This window comes from Anser cygnoides, chromosome 8, assembly GCF_040182565.1.
Source record: "Anser cygnoides isolate HZ-2024a breed goose chromosome 8, Taihu_goose_T2T_genome, whole genome shotgun sequence".
Taxonomy (NCBI): domain Eukaryota; kingdom Metazoa; phylum Chordata; class Aves; order Anseriformes; family Anatidae; genus Anser; species Anser cygnoides.
Window position 1 is genome coordinate 16,289,798 of NC_089880.1, and position 18,782 is coordinate 16,308,579.

General features: G+C 39.8%; 1 protein-coding gene across 1 annotated transcript in view; it reads right to left on the reverse strand.

Moving 5' to 3' along the window:
* HMCN1 (hemicentin 1) overlaps window positions 1-18,782 on the reverse strand; it is a 199,482-nt gene that overhangs the window by 17,273 nt on the left and 163,427 nt on the right. The window contains 23 exon segments of the mRNA XM_048058996.2: window positions 1,275-1,396; window positions 1,707-1,844; window positions 2,172-2,321; window positions 2,751-2,921; window positions 6,091-6,261; window positions 6,936-7,106; window positions 8,345-8,515; window positions 9,629-9,799; window positions 10,000-10,170; window positions 10,669-10,938; window positions 11,987-12,068; window positions 12,793-12,983; window positions 13,192-13,326; window positions 13,865-14,078; window positions 14,453-14,643; window positions 14,989-15,258; window positions 15,530-15,664; window positions 15,807-15,944; window positions 16,208-16,315; window positions 16,549-16,713; window positions 16,911-17,032; window positions 17,205-17,361; window positions 17,773-17,900. Coding sequence (XP_047914953.2) covers window positions 1,275-1,396; window positions 1,707-1,844; window positions 2,172-2,321; window positions 2,751-2,921; window positions 6,091-6,261; window positions 6,936-7,106; window positions 8,345-8,515; window positions 9,629-9,799; window positions 10,000-10,170; window positions 10,669-10,938; window positions 11,987-12,068; window positions 12,793-12,983; window positions 13,192-13,326; window positions 13,865-14,078; window positions 14,453-14,643; window positions 14,989-15,258; window positions 15,530-15,664; window positions 15,807-15,944; window positions 16,208-16,315; window positions 16,549-16,713; window positions 16,911-17,032; window positions 17,205-17,361; window positions 17,773-17,900 — 3,742 coding nt within the window.

An 18,782-nucleotide genomic window follows, 5' to 3' on the forward strand; every position in this document is an offset into this window, starting at 1 on the left:
AAGAAAGAGGATGTTGATCCTGATGATTGGGACTACAGCAGAGAATATCCTACAAAAAACAAACCTGGCCATATTGTTCTATAACAATATTTTGAGGCCTAAATATTTTTAGTCTTCTAAGTCATATTCTGACAACATGCACTAAATAAACAGTCAGTAGAGAAGAATTATGCTACTGAAAAAGGGTATAAATATCGGGGATGCTACTTATGGAAATGTATCAAAATACTGAGAACTTCATAAATATGTATTGTATTGTGGGATTAATATATGTTTGTACAGGTTACCTACCACCAACTAAGTATCACCTATGTAAAAACAACTTTAAAGAATGCTCTTTCTTGCAGAGTAAAATCAGTTATCAAGCACCTGATTCTAACCCAAAATTTTAATACCATGAATTATATTAAGTAAAATGTTTTTCATGGCTTACACTAAACCCAAAAGGTAGAAAAACAATTCCTTTGAACTTCATCATTCTATTAAGTGTACAGGGCCAGTGACAGAAGCTTGCTTTCTTTCTACTAGCATATCCTGGAAAAAACAGACAGAGATTATAACTTCTTACCATGCTGTCATGCAAACCACCCTCTCTAATCATTCTTGAAAAAGTTTGAGAGATTTCATTCTTTGGAAAGGAAAACTCTGGAAAATGTTTCAGAGGCATTGTGTAACAGGACTGTTTGCCATATTAGATACCTGCACAAGACCAAATTTTGATGTTATGGCAGAGAAAGAAGCGTATCATTAACTGCATCATGACAGCATGCATGACACGAATGCATAAAACGGCCTGTGATGTAATCTGATTTGGAATCTGTTAATGCTGTCATTGCAATTTTCTCAGCCAAAGAAATGTTTCTCTGCCAGACTATGTATAATTGTAGCTGCAAACAAATCATCAATAACATTCCAAAGTTTTTGCAGGGTGCCATGGCATAGAAAAACTGATGAAAAACTGTAAAATCAGAGAGCCTTAAGACACACTTCATAGCTCTATTAAAAGCCACACATGCCTCTCTGCAGTACCTAGCCCCAGACACTTCAATGCTCCCTTCTAACATCTCAGAATTTTGAGTGACCATTACTACCTTTCTGACAACATCTTCTAGTTTTCAAAGGCAGTGTTAACATCTGTCAGTTAAACCAGGCATGAAATAAGTTACATACAGTAAAACATTTTTCAGGATTTAATGTCTACCGCTTTAATATAAACAGGTGAGGAAATATGTATCAGTTAGAGAGGAGAGGGCGGCATCTGAGGGCAGCTTTACCTTCACATTAACATCGGCTAATGACTGGAGCTGCAGAACATGGCCACTCACAACGACATCCAGCATTAAGGCTCCATCTGAATCTAAGCCTCGGGCAATATGAGTCATTCGCAGAATCTCTCCTATGAATTTTAAGAGCATGCTGATTTATAAAACATCCTAACTAGGGATTCCTATAAGCCACACAATATCTGAACCAGATCCCTTGACCGCTTATTTTACACTAGTATTTTTATAAGGCATACCATACCTATAATATAAACATTACATGTTCCAAATTAAAGCCCTAAGGGCAATATTTAAGCCATAGATACTCAGAAAACAGTGTCATGAGCACAAGACAAAATTCAGCAATGGTGAGGTGGTGTTTTTAAAGGAATGTGGTATCTATTAAGCTTATTGGAAAGAGATGGTATATCACAGGTAGCTAACCAGTTGCAAACTCCACTTGAGTTTCTCTCTTGAAGACCGCATCAGTGAGTGTAAACCCATTCATTGCTTCTCCAATTTCTTTTGCAGTTGTCCAATAAACTGGGCTCAGAATAGAAACAAGCTTTCTAAGGGCTGGACCTGAAAGAAATCCAATATAACCTTTGAGGGTTTTTTCCTAACTGTATGTCCCACATCAGTAGGTGCTGAAAAAAGACAAGTGCCTGAAACTAGTATATAGCCTTAAGATTTAAACCACAAAATATATATATATTCAGAGGAAACATTTTACAAATATTCATATACTGGAAATAAATAGTGAAGATTCCCTTTTCCCCCCTCTGTCTATGAAAAGTTTAGGTCAGTTTCTCCAGTGACATTAAGGAAATGAAGTAGTGAAAACTAACATTGCACAGAATTCAATCTAGTTCAAGAAAAAAAAAATATAAAAAGTAGCAAAAAGCCTACCAAGGCTCTGAGGGATGTTGGTAATCTTCGCTTGTATTACTCTGTTTTCAGAGTCAAGGCTGTCTATTACTGTGGCATTCAGGAAAGCAATTCCAAATTCAATATTGTTAATGTTTCCAATGATACTGCCTTTGGCACGAGAAGGCCCACCTGTGCAGGGGAGGGAAGGGAGGGAGGAAAAAAAAAGTGCCATATGAAAACTCAGTCATCTGATATTTTGGGGGGAGAGAAAATCCAGAAATATTGCCTGTCATATTAAGAAATAAAGGTATTTCTGCATATATTATTACTACAATAATTGCAACAGTAAAGCTTACAACCTGCAAATAAGAGGATGCTGTTTATATATGATCTAAGATATATGCACAATAACACAGTAATCACCTTATACACCCACCTCTGTCTGAAAAGCAGCTATTCTTTAGGAGCATACTGTAGTGCTACATAACAAGTTACAACAACAGATATATGCACCTGCAGTTGCAGGGGAGATGTGAGCCAAAAAAACATACCAGTTAGATGAGGAGAACCACAGGCTTTCATGACATTCTCACTGCGTAGTGCTGTAAATTAACTCACCAGGACATGGTTGGATATTGCACCTGGAGATCTGGGAGGAGTCTCCAGGACAAGGACGTCCACGATTTAACGGGGCTGGATTGCTGCACAGCCGTATTCGGGTCTGCTCTCCTCCTCCACATGAGGCAGAGCATTGGCTCCATGTTTGCCACTGCCCCCAGTTTCCATCCACTTGAAGAAAGAAAGAATGAGGAAAACAACATCTCAGTTAAAATACTTTAGACTGCATCAGTCATGCTGTTGTGTCATTCCTTCTTGATGGAAACAATGTGATAAAGAAAAGATAGCTAAAAGGATGACAAAAAGACCTTAATGGGTAGGGGTGAACACTTCTTCCTTCAAGAAACACACCACCTTCAAAATTTTGTTTGTATATTGGCTATACGGGAAATGAGGAGGCTCCTCCAGGAAATGTTTCCTGTGTAATGGTTGGGGATTTGGCAAGAACTGGGCGAAATTCTTCCCTGTGTCACATCGAATAGCTACTTCTTCATGGCTGGCCAGGAGAGTTTTGAACAGTGTGAACTATGCAAGTCCCTCTGCACAGCCCTGTACGACCGCATCAAGGGCGGCGCGTTGAGAGGCCCACTGTGCACAGAATTATCTCAGGCTGCCTCTGGGTGTGCCTATGCATCATGCTCTGTGGGGTGAAGATAATCATAACCACGTAATCAGCTGCTGCCTAACTTCTGCGAGCTGCCCTCTCCAAGAGCTTCTGTCGAGATTCCTTTCGCCAGTCTCTCTGCATCTGTCCTGAGAATATCAAGCTACACAGAAACTGATTTCAAAACTAAGAAGCAGTGTTGAATATACACAGATCCATCAGAAACCAGTTTGTAAAGAACAGCTGTCAATATTCACAATCTCCTATCATCCTTTTTGGTAGTCTCTCACTAGAGAAGCAACTTATCTGTTCAGAGCTCTGAGTGCTTTTCCTCCTAAAAAGAAGTTATCTGAAATTGCATGAGGATAAAATTGATGGAAGACTACAAGAAACCAAACAAACCATACATTTTGCAAATAAAGAACACATGTAAGAGCTCAATTAGATTTGGCTCAAATTACATGGAGGGGGAGTCTACATTGCCTCCTCTTGGTAGCATGGCCTCAATAACAACAGATGTAACTATAAGAATGTGGCTGTATACAACGTGAACAGAGTATCTGGAAATGCCTTATCAGAGCTGATAGTTGCCCAAAACTGACAATGGTAAGGAGAAGGTAACAATGAAAAGTTTGCTTAACACAACCATCAGCCAAATTAAACAATAACTGGGGAAATACCAGGAGACTTTCTAGTAAAGGGGGAAACGGTTTGAAAAGTAATATTAGGTTTACATGGCAAGGGGTTGGTAGCAGGGGAGCTGCAGGGATGTCCTCTGTGAGCAGAGCCCAGCAGCTGCCCCATGGCAGATCAGAGCCAGCTTCAGCCAGCTCCAAAGGGACCCGCTGCTGGCCAGAGCTGAGCCAGGAGGGCCTCTGGGAGAGCAGAGTTAAGAAAGGGAATTAACAGCAGCTGGCAGAGAAGAGTGACAAAATGAGAGAGAATGAATCCCACAGACACCGAGGTCAGTGCAGAAGGAGGGCAGGAGGTGCTCCAAGCACCAGAACAGAAGTTCCCCCGCAGCCCATGGAGTCCCATGGTAAAGCAGGCTGTCTTCCTGCCGCCCATGGTGTACCATGTCAGACCACATCTCCATGCTGCAGCCTGTGGAGGAGCAGGTGGATCTGGCCTGCGGCCCATGGAGAGCCCCCACAGGAGCAGGCCCCATGTTGGAGCTGCAGCCCGTGGAGAGGAGCCCACGCAGGAGCAGGGAGTCTGTGGAGAACTGCTGCCCTGGGGGAGGCCTGTGATGGAGCCATTTGCTGCTGAAGGACAGACCACTTGGTACAAAACAATATGGGAGCAGTTCTCAAACTGCACTCTGTGAGAAGCCCACACAGGATCAGATCAGGAAGGATGGCATCCCGTGGGAGGGGCTCCACACTGGAGCAGGGGAAGGGAGTGACCATGAATGAGAGGCAGATAAGAAAGCAACGTGGACTGACGCAGCCCCTGTTCCACTGCGCTGCTCAGGGGGAGAAAGTAAAAGAGGGAGGATGGGAGAAGGTGGGTTTAGTTTGCTTTTAGTTCTCACTGCTCTACTTTGATATTAATTGGCAATAAATTACATTAATCTTCCCTACACTAAGTCTGTTTTGCCCATGACAGTATTGATGAGTGATCTCCCTGTCCTTATCTCATGAGGGTTTTTGTTTTTTTTTACATCATATTTTCTCGCTCTGTCCTTCTGAGGTGGGAGACTGAGATAGCAGTGTGGTGATAGTTAGCTACCTACTGGTGTTAAACCACCACACAAGTATAGAAGCAGCATGCAAATCTGTGACTGGGGGGAGAAACCCGAATACGAGGAGGGTAAACAATCAAGTCAAACTGTGCTTGGCACTGCCTTGCCAGAAGTTGTCCCACCAACACTGCAACCTCCATCAAGACCTGATGGAGCACTGTCCCCCTCGCACACCATGAGCAGCTGGGATCCAAGATAGAAGGGCTGACTGTATGGGGTGCAAGAAGCAGAGGCCCACAGCCCATGAGTGTAGATGTGTCCTTGGTAGGGGCTTTGTCACCAATGTGTGGGTCAGCATGGTGTCAAAAGTGGCAAGGGTACACAAAAAGCTGCTGCAACTCCCACAAAAGAAAGGTATGTAAAGGAGTGTGCACAGAGCAGGGGTTTCATAATTTCTTATTATATCAGGAATACTAGTAATTTAATAACAATGCTTTTCTGGGATGAATTATGGAAGGAAGTTTAGAACTTTGTAGGTGTTTAGTAAGTCTCTAGCATCATGGTTTATCTCAAATATTGCTGATATTGATTTTGAATGCGTAAGTTCATTGACTGCCCTTTGATTTTGTGTTGTTAATAAATCAGTTTACTGCTTTGATCATGGCTTGATTTAAACCACATGAGCTTAGCATTCTTCCTTGCTCCTGGAATACATTATGACATTTTGCTGGGAGCCTCATAAACTATATTTACCGTAAAACAAAAGTAGAATTACTAGGTGTAGGAGAGATTTTCATATGCTATTTCCTGTTTAGGATTATTCTACCTCATTTTGGTAAAACCTAACATGTGAAAGGGGAAAGCATGGTAAGGTGACGGTCATGTAAAGAAAAAAAAAAAAAGGTGAGAGTAGATTATTAGGCTGTATGAAAATGTAAATTACAAGAATGTTCTACATTCCTCTCATAACATGAAAATATTGCATACATTATGTGACCTGCAGTATTCCAGAGAAAGCTGCATTTAATTTCTCTGTTAGGTTGAGGACTCACCAGGGCACAGTTCGGTGCTGCATCTCTGTATTTGCATATCAGCCCCTGCACATGCCCTTCCACCACTGACAGGGCGAGGATTGTCACAGGTCCGGTATCGCCTCATCTGCCCTCCGTTGCACGTGCGACTACAAGTTCCCCAACTACTCCATGGGCCCCAGTTGCCATGAACTGTGAAAATAAATGTTAGATTTTATCTATCTTCTCCTTATTAACAGATACTAAAAACAGACACTCAAGCTAGGAAAATATTCCTATTGGACAGTAATTTTAAAATACTTTTCTCCTAAAATAAAAAGCAAAATAATCAACTGAAAGATCTATGAAAGTTATCTTGTCCAGCATTCAGTGATTTCTCAGTGTGCATTAACCAGCTTTGGAACACTGTAGCTCATTAACTGACTAATATAGGAAAGCATGAAGCACATATTGTTAACAAAGGGAATCACTAGATTATGGTGTGAGATACTGAGAGATTTGATTTGCAGTATTTTGTGACTGGACAGTGTAACTTTACAGAAGTGCACAACCAGGTCATCTTGATGGTTGGACTTGATGATCTTGAAGGTCTTTCTCCCTCTAGATGTTCTGTGACTTCTGACAGTCTGGCAGGAGCTTATCCACCAGCTGCCACCGGTTTGTGTTCCTACCAGCTGGTGTTTAAAATGCCACAGTTTTGCTGATGAAGAGATCTAGTACCACTTACCTCTGTTCAGATCCTCTAATTTTTCTGTGCACACGGAAAGGGAGTACAAACGAGTGTGTGATTTGTAGAGGGCTTCTGTCCTCTTATCCATCCCTACAAACCCAGTACGTGGATAAGCAGCTTAACCTGAAGCACTTACTGGGACAAGGATCACTGTTGCAAAAATCAATCTGTATGTCGGATCCTTCACATTTGTGACCCCCAAACTGTGGGGCTGGGTCTGAGCAGTGGCGTGTTCTCTGCCTGCTGCCTCCTCCACAAGATACAGTGCAGGCACTCCAGCTGCTCCACGTGGCCCACTTCCCGTCCACTGGTTAGAAAGGCAAAGCAGGGTACAGTTATAGTCACTGATGTTAGAAACAACAAAGTCAGGGCTACACCAGGGTAAAGCTTACTGTAGGATGTTATTGACGGTCTCTATAGAGTATCTCAGCTATGTAGGGATTTCTACAAAGGGATTTCCAGGAGTGAAAGCTGGAGAAAAGCACGTCTTTTAGATAAGCTGTGAGCCTGACTAGATCCACAGTGAGGGATCGCTGAGTCCTTGTGCTCAGTCACTCTCCTATTTTTAGGTATCCACATATAAAGTAATGCCCAAAATTACTGCACTCATGGTACTCGTGCCATCCTAAAAACCCAGTTTTTAGTTGTGTGTCCTCCCTGGTTGCAGCTGCACTGTCTGAAGATGTGACCATTACCACCATCTTCCTGCTCCTTCTTAGCCACGCTTACTGCTTCCTTTGACTTACAGGCTCAGCTGTTTATATGAGTTATTGCTAAATTATCTCACATGAGGAGGTCTAAGCATTTGAATAGTAGGGTCTTTGCTCTCACACCATACGGTGGCACAAACTGTTATGCATACATCCATATGAACACTTGAGCTAGTAGCTGAGAAGAGGCAGGTTCATCACAAATCAGCTGTGAGCAATAGCATCCTCTGCAGAGGTACCTCTAGCCAGATAAATGTGCAACATCAAGCCCTCAGTTGCTCAACTATTACACAGACAGTTCTCTCTTCTACCACTTAATAGTTACAGGGGACACAGCTTAGAATCTGGCATGAGCAAAATAGAGTGTGAAGCCAGAGGAATCTAATCTGAACTGCTGCATATTCCACTTCATTAAATTTCCCTTCATTATCCCTGCACTCAGCCAAATACAAAGGTCATATTTCAAAAATGAGCTTTCCTGTCCAGTCATTGAAATGTGGAAGAAAAGGATAAATGAGTAACAGAACCTCGGAAAATTTAAATTAAAAAACAAGTTTAGGAAACCTGTAATTTAATTGCCAAGGATTCAAAATGCTGCTTTTGCACAGTGGAAGGGTAAAGGAAGGGACATAAGGACTGGAGAAGAAATCCCATGTTAGGTCTCTAGAGGGATGTTGAAGATGGTGAGAGGGGGCCACTGAAAACAAAAGGCTTCAATGGAATTTTTTCAGGGATTTCATTTTTAGAACTGAAAAGCATTAAATTAAGTACAAATTAAGTAGAGTATGGAAACAAGAAGTTTGTCATGTTTCTCTTCGTATCTGATGTATCTTACCTGGGCAGCGTTTCTTGTTGCAAACCTGCATCTGTGCATCAGATCCCTCGCAGTATGATCCGTCATGTGAAGGAGGAGGGTTATTGCAGAGCCTCAATCGTGTCTGAGTACCTTTCCCACAAGTCTCACTGCAAGGACCCCATGGCAGCCAAGAACTCCACTCACCATCAACTGCAAAGACAGCACAGCCATAAAACTGTTTAAACCATACAGCTACTTTAACTTGAAATTATAGTTCCACAGCCTAAGGCAAAAAGAAAATAAAAATAAAAATAAAAAAACCACACTACCTTCTTTAATATCAATAAATGAAATACTCTGAATAAGCCCCTTATTAAAAAAAAAATTCACCTCGAGCAACAGCTGAAACAGATCAGAAGTTTCCAAAGGAGAGATTTTTTCCTTTTTGTTTCCTGAATCACTTCACCTGATTACAATCTTTAAACAACAGAGCTGAATGCTTGATCAAGTCTGGTGTTTTCATAAATTACCTGGATCTGAATGTTATGTGCTAGCTAGGCTGAAGGTCTCAGCAGAAGAAGGGGCATGCCAGCTAAAAGCTGGCACACTAGCTTCAGGGGCTACCAGTAAGCAGGAGCCAGAACTGACTTTGTTGCCAGGATCCAGAGAAATGAATCTCAGGCTGCGGATGAACATTTGGCTTTGTGGTGGGACGAACATCAGGGAAAAGGGAAAAATCAATATAATAAAAAATGTACAGAAGGAAACATGCCAGTGGTTACAGGCTATGAATAAACTACATCCTGTAAAACGGAGTAGGTAGTACCAAGGCAGAAAGGAAACCTTAACATTCAGTTAATGAGGAGAAAGACATGGCTGAAAATTTAAAAAATAGAGAAAAAAACTGATAATGTCTTAAAGTATTAATTAGCGTGCGTTACATGGCCTTTTTATCATTTTTTTCAATTTTAATAGGCTTTGCAGAATAGGTTTAGAGTAGCAAGTTTTACTCTGTGATCACATGTGTAATAAACACTGAAAAACATAAAAATACAAAATCAGCATTTTAATTGGGTATGTGAAAAAAAAAGAGAAAGTGCTGAAATTTCTCCTTGCATTTAGTTTTATGATTTCTATTTCCAAAAAGTGCTCCCATTCAATACATTACAAATAATGTTAAAAAAAAAAAATAAAAAATGGGCATTTAATTCTTTTATAAGCTAATCACTTGAAACAAATGGGAAGAATTTAGGTTTGCAGAAAAACAAGAAATCTACAGAGAAAGTGCCTTAAACAGCTAATTCTAAACCAATTTTCCCTTACCTGGGCAAGGCCTAATATTACACATGATTGAATCCACAGCGCTACCATCACATGGCTTCCCACCGTGCTGAGCTGGTGGATTACTGCAGATTCTGGTTCTGGTCCTGTTACCTTGTCCACAGCTCTTTGAACACTCTTCCCAAAGCCCCCACTCTGACCAGTTGCCATCCACTACGAAAGAGAAAACCGCAGCTTTAATTTTTTTTTCATTTTTTTTTTAAACAGTATATGCTGAAATTTCCTTTCCACAAAAGTCAAGATGAATTCCACCTTGTTAGAAAAATCCAGCTGTCATGAAGATCCATAGTGATAATCGTTTATTACTAGGGCACTCAACATAAGGCATATGCATCAATTCATTAAAGAAATACCTGGACACAGCTTATTGTGGCAGCTGCGTACTTCTGTATCAGGCCCCTCGCACATCTTCCCACCATTTGCTGGAAGAGGGTTGTTGCACTGACGAATCCGCTCCTGAACACCTTGACCACATGTTACACTGCAAGGTTGCCATTCAAGCCATTCAGAAAATCCACCATGCACTGCAGTAGGAAAAATGATGCTCTGTTTGGAACATGTGCTCGTGGTAATAACTCTTAGATTGACAGAGCAGAGAGAAAAATACATTTGTGAAGACATACTTGGAAACCCAACTCACTTCATATCTTCATTACTGCAGAAATATCTTTCTACAGGTTCAGAGAACACCTCAGCTGCTCTGAAATAGTTACGGTTTGTTTCTAAATGCTTTTCTTTAGAGATATGATGAAGTAATGGCTTATGTTCTGAGAATGGGATCAAGATCCTTTCATTATTATTTATATCTCCCAGTCCTTCACATTCATCTGTCTCACAAAGCTGTGTGAGTATAACACAAGGAGCAAAACTACATGAAGCACAAACCCACTGACATCTCAGACTAGGTTTAACATGCACCTAATGCATATATGGAAGGGATAAAATAAAATCTTGCTCTTATACTGAATTAATTCTGGAATCTACCAGTTTGACAATCACAGTCCTATATTTTGTGCACCTACCCTGGACGATCAGTGGTACTCTGACAAGAACAGATCCCATTAGATTCCTTGCTACACACTCATATTCAGACGTATCTTCCTTCCGTGCTGCAACAATACGCAAGGAGCCATTAGACAGGACAGTCACTCTATCCTCACTCACAACTGGATGACCTTGGCGGGACCATTTGATGGTTGGAGGAGGTTCTCCATTTGCCTGGCAGTTCAGCATTGCTGTGGCACCAGCTTCAATAACAGTCTCTGCAGGTTCAATGGTGATGACTGGAGGACCTTGAAGAGAAACAGCACACGGGTACATTTTTTCATTGTGTTAAATATTAAAGGTCTGGTCAGAAAGAGGACACAACAACCTAGTCTGTTTATTTTGACTACAATTATTATTTCGGTCTTCCACTGTCAAATGGTAGGCTACACGCAAGTTAAAACAACACTGATAGGCTGCTTTTAATGTGTAGCAACCTGAGGGCCGAGGTTGGGACTGAGGCCTAACTGTATGAGCATACAGTCTTCCTATATTGCTAAAAATCTGTTGCTTTTTATAAAACCTGCAGGAAGACGCTATTAATCATACCTATTATATATTAAATTATGCATAGTATATTAAAATTAAAATAGCTATTATATAAATTATAAATCATTAAATTATGCATTATACCTATTATATACACATTAAACCTACTATATATATATTAAACCTACTATATATATATTAAACCTACTATACATTAAATTATATATTAAATCACACACTATTATTGTATTAATCAGACGCTATTAATCATGATGATCTTCAGAGGTCCCTTCCAACCTCAGCCATTCTGTGATTCTGTGATACCCCAAGACAACTGAGACATAAGTAATACATCCATATGGGTTAAGGCTATAATAGAAAAGGGATGTTTAGAAACTACCACCAGTGAAAAAATAATTCTAAAATATTATTTCCACAAAGCATAAAATATTGTCAGTGAAGGCTGGAATTCACCTCATGTAACTTTCTCAATGTAAAAGTTAGTTCTACTTTAATCCAGTTGTACAGACTCTAAGTCAGCTAAGAGAAATGGACCCTTTCAGAGGGTGATTCTTCCTTGTCTAAGCTGGTTTCTAAGACAAATGGGCTAAATCACTCTCTGCATTCTTTCCTTCATTGACCTCAGTCACTAGCTTAACTACTAATGATGAAAGATGAGGTGAATCTTAACCTTAAGTGCAGTGAGGTGCCCAACCTCCAAAACTTCAACAGGAGCTGCATATACCTATCCAAAGGTAGATTACTGCTCCAATCTAGAGGTATTGGACTTTTCATTTTGAGTCTTACTCTGAAGTGTTAGTGTCAGACTGCGTTCCACCACACCAGCGTCATTGGTAGCAACACACTTGTAGTCACCAGCATCTTCATTCTAAAGAGAAAATAGCAAGCAATCATATAACTCGTCAACATGTTTGTAATGAGGGTTTCAGTTTATAGTGCACCTCATGTAAGTGAATTTTCTGCAACATGGCATGCACTGGATCCTAAGAGGCACACTGTCACATTTGACAGTATTCAAACATTTTGCCTTTATTAACAGCAATACTGTGAATTATTTTTACTGTGATTGTTCTATTTCTTATTTCCTTGAATTTTTAAACTTTGAGGTATATATTTTTTTCTCCTAAATCAACTCCAGGGAGCTATTTTTAACCTTACTTCAAAATACAGGCATGAGGTTATGGCGAGGGGTGGGTGGGGAGGATCTTGTCATTCATATTAGGAATTTGGGTGCTACGAGGTTTGCACTTGGAGAACACAATTGCTTTTCAGCTGACCTGACTGGGTAGAACTTGGGCTCTTTTAAGGTCCAAAGAAAAATTCCCATGTAATTGTGCATCACCAGCATTTCACACACCCAAGATTAGTATGTAGATGCAGTCCTTCTTACAATTAAAGAGAATGATGGCTCTCTGGATTTTTTGTCACAATAACTCAACTGTATTCTAGCCTGAATTAAACCAACATTTGTGAAAGGTAAAAGCAAAACTGGATTAAATGTGTAGCCTCAGTCTTTCAAAATGATATGATCTAGAATGCCTTTATTAATTAACTGCAATGCACAAACACATTGTAACAGTCCAGTTACTCACCACAGTGCCATAAATAGCAAGAGAACCATTGTTAAGCTGTTGGATCCTGTTGCTGATCTGAACATCCACTCCTTTTTTGCTCCACTGTATGGTTGGAGGTGGATCTCCTCTGACTTCACAATTCAACATAGCATTGCCACCCAAGGGCTCAATTCGGCTAGGATGGTAATCCCCTTTGAAGACTGGAGGCTCTGAAATTCCAAGTGATAGCAAACAAGCAGCAGAATCAAAATAAAATGCCCTGAGTGGAATCATTCTTCCATGGCTAAGACATTCTGAAATGTGAATTTCAACCTGTTTCTATTTTTTTCCACTTAACCATAGACAAGGTACCAAATAATATGAAGACATCTGCATAAAACTGTGACAGTGATCACAACTGCTGTTATTTATACATACCTTTGACATACACAAAACCAATAGCTTTGACTGAGCCAACTGTGTTTTCTGCTGTGCAAACATATGTACCAGAGTCATCTTTAGATACTCTATCAATAACAAGTTCACTGTGTCCATTTACATCATCATACTGTGCTGAAAGGAGAACACACAGCACAAGATTACTTCAATGATTTTAAACATACATTTCTTATGATTGTTTGAATTACAGTGCTATTAAGCAGCACAATGGCATCGTGCCATTTCATTTCTGAGATACCTCAGAAACACACAGAAAAGTCACAGCTACAACATTTGCCCACATGCATGTATTCGCTTAAGTTGTCCCTTAATTTCACGCTTTGTGCATCTGTATTCTATAAACTGCTGAGGTTTTCTTCATATTTGAGAGAAATAGCTTTAGCTGTTGGATAAATGTCATCAGTTACTAAAAGTTTTTAATGTGTTACATTATTGGCTACAGAACAGGGACAATTTCTTCATTGTCTTTCTTACAGCTGTGTCTCAGGCAATTTAATCACATGACTGCAGAATACTGAAGATATTTCTCACACAACTGCTGCCTAACAAGTTTCTCTCTGGATTCTTTTTCTTCCTTATGCCAAACTAATTGCAATGCTGTGTGGGGAAAAAATCTAGAGCAGAATGACCAGTAAGATCCAGTGTTTCCCACCTGGAATGATGTTATTGTTAAAGGTCCATGTTATTTTGGGTATAGGTATCCCAGTTGCTTTGCAAGTTAATCTGAGTTGTTCTCCTTTAGTCAAAGCTACATCTCCAGGCAGTTCAGTAAACGCTGGGAGTACGTGGACAATGAGAATGACAGTATGTGTGTCTTCTCCAGCAGCATTGTTAGCAATACAGGTGTAATTGCCAGAATCTTCAGGCTGAAAGAAAGCATATTAGGGAAATCTCAGTTGTGATATATCCTAAACAACATTATCACATGTAATGACAAGAGAAGCTCAAAACAGCATTCAGTAGAATTGCTCATCTGTACTCTTCCTTCCTCTAAATTTGAAAGATGACCTACACTTGCTTTTGCCCTTTCTGAGAATTTATCACTACAAGTTTTTCACAGACATTTTACTCCTCAGTTGAAAATGAAATGTTTATGAGGACTTTGGAATATTAACAATGAGAAAAGAAGCAAACAAACAAACAACAAAAAAACTAATCCAGAAATGAGTGAAAATGAAGAGAAGTAGGGTTGTATTATGTGCAAACTAGTCAAGTCAGATCTTAAATTCAGTGAACTTACAACAACATTGTCCAAAATGAGGTCTCCATCTGGCATGGCCCTGTATTTTCCCACTATCTCTGTTAACAGTGTATTGTCCTTCTTCCAGTTTATTGTTGGTGTTGGAATCCCATCAGCCACACAAGCCAGAACAGCCCTGGAGTCCTCCATGACAGTGTACTCCACCTCCGTACTGCGAATCTTGGGGGGAACTGTGAAAAGGTTTATTTAAATAAAGTTACCTCTATGTGTTATCCAAGCTTTACTGTGAAAACATACAATACTGGATTGAAGAAACTTGGATCTTCTGTATTGTTTCTTGTCTCAACCAGTGACCTCCCATTAAACATGCCAGCCAAATGTGTGAAATACATGCAGCAAAGTAGAAATTGAGCTCAGGGAATGTAATACTCTTCCTTAATTCAAGCATCTGGTTGATGCTACAAACCAATAAAATTCACACATTAAGGAGCATGACTTCTCCCTTACATCCTAGCTCCTCACCCTCCATGGGTTCATGCTGTCATACTCTACAGTTTCCACACAGTCCCACTTACTGTGCACAATGAGCTCCATGCTGGAACTGCTGGACCCTGCCAGGTTTGCTGCTATGCATGTGTATCGACCCGTGTCAGCAGGCTGCACAAACACAATCTGCAGAGTGCCAGTGCTAAGAACTCTTCTTCTCATTGACTCAGTTATCTGCTGTCCATCTTTATGCCAACTGATCTCTGGCCCAGGGTAGCCTTCAGCTTCACACTGCAGATTGACAGATTGATCTATAGGAACAACATGCTCCTTCAGGTGCGACTTGATGACAGGAGGAACTGCAAAAGAGTTAAAAATATTTAGAAAATAATCAGATGATGTAAGAAGCAGGAAACACTTCAATTCTTAGTGAAAACAACCCTAAAAGCAACCTTTGATCCTAAAGTAGACAGACAAATAAAGGGAATAAACCTCCTAGGCTCTGCTCAGTGTCACATCAAATAGGGAAGCATTAGGTCTTTTTGTGTTGCTCATATTTAGGTTTTGACTAACAGAAAATGTGCACGAATTTCCTGTCCGTAAATCACAATAGTTTAGAAGAAAATCTACCTTGAACTTTCAGTTTGATCTTCCCCAGAGCAGTGCCAGCTGGATTTTGAGCAACACACGTGTAAGTGCCAGCATCTTCAACAGTTGATTTTGCAATCTGTAAACTGCCACTGGGAAGAACCATATAACCGTTGCCTAAAACAAATATAAGCAAAGTATGACTTTCTTTTATTTAAATGAATGGCTTTCTTAGACATAAATTTGAACATTCATAGGAGAGAGAGAAAGTTTCTGAGTTCCAGTAAATAGGCTGGAATTACAGGCTTCAAGAGGATACCTGCTGTGATTATATTGATGCCCTCCTTTTGCCACATTATTATGGGTTGAGGTGTACCCATGGCTTCGCACGGTAATAGGATGGGATTGTTCACAATGACATCCAGCATCCCTGGTTGAGTTTGGATAACTGGTGGTTCTGTGCAACAAAATGCAAGGCAAAATGCAACTGGTAAATTTTCAAGGCTAGAAAATACAGAGGATATTAGAAATCATGTAACATGAGGAGTCTGAGAAGGCTGAATTAGCAACAGCTTGATTCTGCCATCCTTTTGAAGAGCTCAGTGGAAGTGCTCTTCTACCGACAGTCCAATCTGTGCTTACCATTACTCTACAGCACTTGTACTTATACAGGCAATGCTTTCTGACAGAATGCATTTTCTCCTCGGCTTCCCATCTTACCCTGAACGTGAAGAGTGGCGTGTCTATGAGCAGAGCCAGCTGCATTGCGGGCCACACAGGTATACCGACCTGCGTGCACTAACTGAGCGGCAGGTATTTCAACAGCGCCTACAGCAGAGATAGAGAGCATTATGACATACAGCAATACCCTATATTCGTGGTGAACTCTCTTAAAGCATTCCTCTTACGAGGTCTATACTCTTATTCTAAAAAAAATTAGACAGTTGTGCTTTTTTTTTTTTGACAGACTGTATTTAATTTATTACTTCCAGATATGCACAATCATCCCCCCCAAACCCTTCACTAATTTTCTGCATCTGAACCCCATCCATGCACAGTACCTGAAGAGAGTATTCTGTAGCCATCTCCTCTGGGAAGCAACTTTATGCCATTTTTGGTCCAATGAACTGAAGGAATAGGAACCCCTGATGCGGTGCAGGAAATTACTACTGGAGACAGCTTTGTTACCAACACATCTGTGGCTTCATCTGCTATGGATGGGGGCACTAAAAACAAAGATCAGTGTTACTTGCTCATTTTTATTTGCTGTTAATTCTTGGAATTAACTTATTGTCTTTCTTGGGAATACCAGAGACTTAAGGATATCAGTATCATAAAAGAACCATATACAAATCTCATCTTAAGATTGGAATAATCCAGTGAAATGCTACACATACACATGTAATAGCAATATCCCCTCTACCTTGAACAGTGAGTTCAACTGCTCTTTGATCTTCTCCTGCATCGTTTGACACAGAGCACTCATAGACAGCTGTGTCATCCACAGTAGGAGAAATGATAACTAAGGAACCAGAAGACAGAAGTCTGAAAAAAGAGAAGAAAGTAAAAGACATTGAAATACTTCTTTTCTTCTCAGGTAATCAGACGACTGATTTTACAGGCTATACAAGATTACATTTATGTATGGCTGGTTTTTAAAGTGCCAAATTCATCCCTGAACATTTTAAACCCACAAAGAAGTGAAAACATCCCTCACCTGTAAGTATTCTGGTTCTGGTCAACACTAAGTAGATGGCCATTCTTTTTCCAGCTAATTGCTGGCCTGGGAATTCCAGCGGTTTCACAGGGCAAAGTGGTCTGCACATTTACAGTAACTGTAATATTAGTATGTCCAGGAGCAATAGTCGGAGGAACTAAGGACAAACAAAGCCTAATTATTCAGAATCATTATACACATGTCCTCCCCAACCCACCCCCCCCCCCCATATACACAGAGCTGCACTGCCTGAGCACATTCACTTGATTATTATAAAGAGTGACTTGGCAGTAATGAACCTACTAAATGTGTAGTATTGGATGTGTCAGGTCTTTCTATTTCCAGTCGGTGTGCACACAACAGATAACAAAGAATAAATATTTTCTTTTCACTTATATTTGGTTGTATTCCTAAAGCTGTCAATTCATTTTTTTAAATTTTATTTTTTAAACAGAGAAACTGAAAAGGGGCTAAACTTAATATTGGATCAGGCTGAACAAGAAAAATGATATATCTGGACTTTAGACTTGTAAAAATAAGTATATTTATCTAAAACCAAAACTTTTACCAAGGACCTGCAGATCGATTCGTTTGCGCTCAGTGCCAGCTGTATTAGTCGCCATACACATGTATCTTCCTGTGTCAGTAACATGTGCTGAATGGATGTGTAGAGATCCATCCTCTAATATGGAATATCTGAAACAAAGCCACACAATTTTTCCTACTGTCCAATCAACAGAACGATAGGCCATTCTGATAGTACGGATGAAAGAGATGACTTACTGCACAACAAATAACCTTCAACACTTGGTGTCTTAATTTGGGTACATACAGTTTTCTCATTTATTGCAATTATTATGACTTCATTTTTTCCCAGCACATCCATTTTCTTAAGAAATTATGAAATCTAACTGACGTAGCACTTCTACATAAATGGTGACAGATTTGCAGATATCCAAAACTCATTTTTATGAATTCCTACTTAACCTCAAAAAAAAAGTTAATGCTTGTATATTTTTCTTTGAAACATAACTGAATTCTTAAGCGTTTGCCCAGTTCTAGAAAATGCCTAGCTAATTTCCCCTAAAGCAATCAGAAGACAGAAAACATTCATTATAATAAAAGTTAATACTAGAACATGTATATAAAGTATAATATATTTGAAGCTACAGAGTACACTCAAGGAGCTTTTGGTCTGCATGAAATCGCTTGGCTTCATCCTAAATCTTCAAACCTATCAAAAATTGTAAATATCTCCCAGATTTATTGTTCAAAATCTTCAATATCAAAAAAAAATCATTACTCTGAGGTTGTCAAAGGAGGCTTTTTTGTTGTTGTTGTTTTGTTTTTTGTCTTTCTTAGCAATAAAAGGGTGAAATTTTTGCTACTGCTACTTTTCTGAAGAACAACTTCTTTAGATATCTATTTTTGTCACAGTATTTTCTACATTTGGGTCTATTTGAGATGATAGTACTAATAGCAGATCTGATCTGTGAAAAAAAACTCATTTATGAGTCCTAGAAGTCAAATCAAGCTTTCTGTAACTAATACATTGCTAAAAACAAAAACAAACAAACA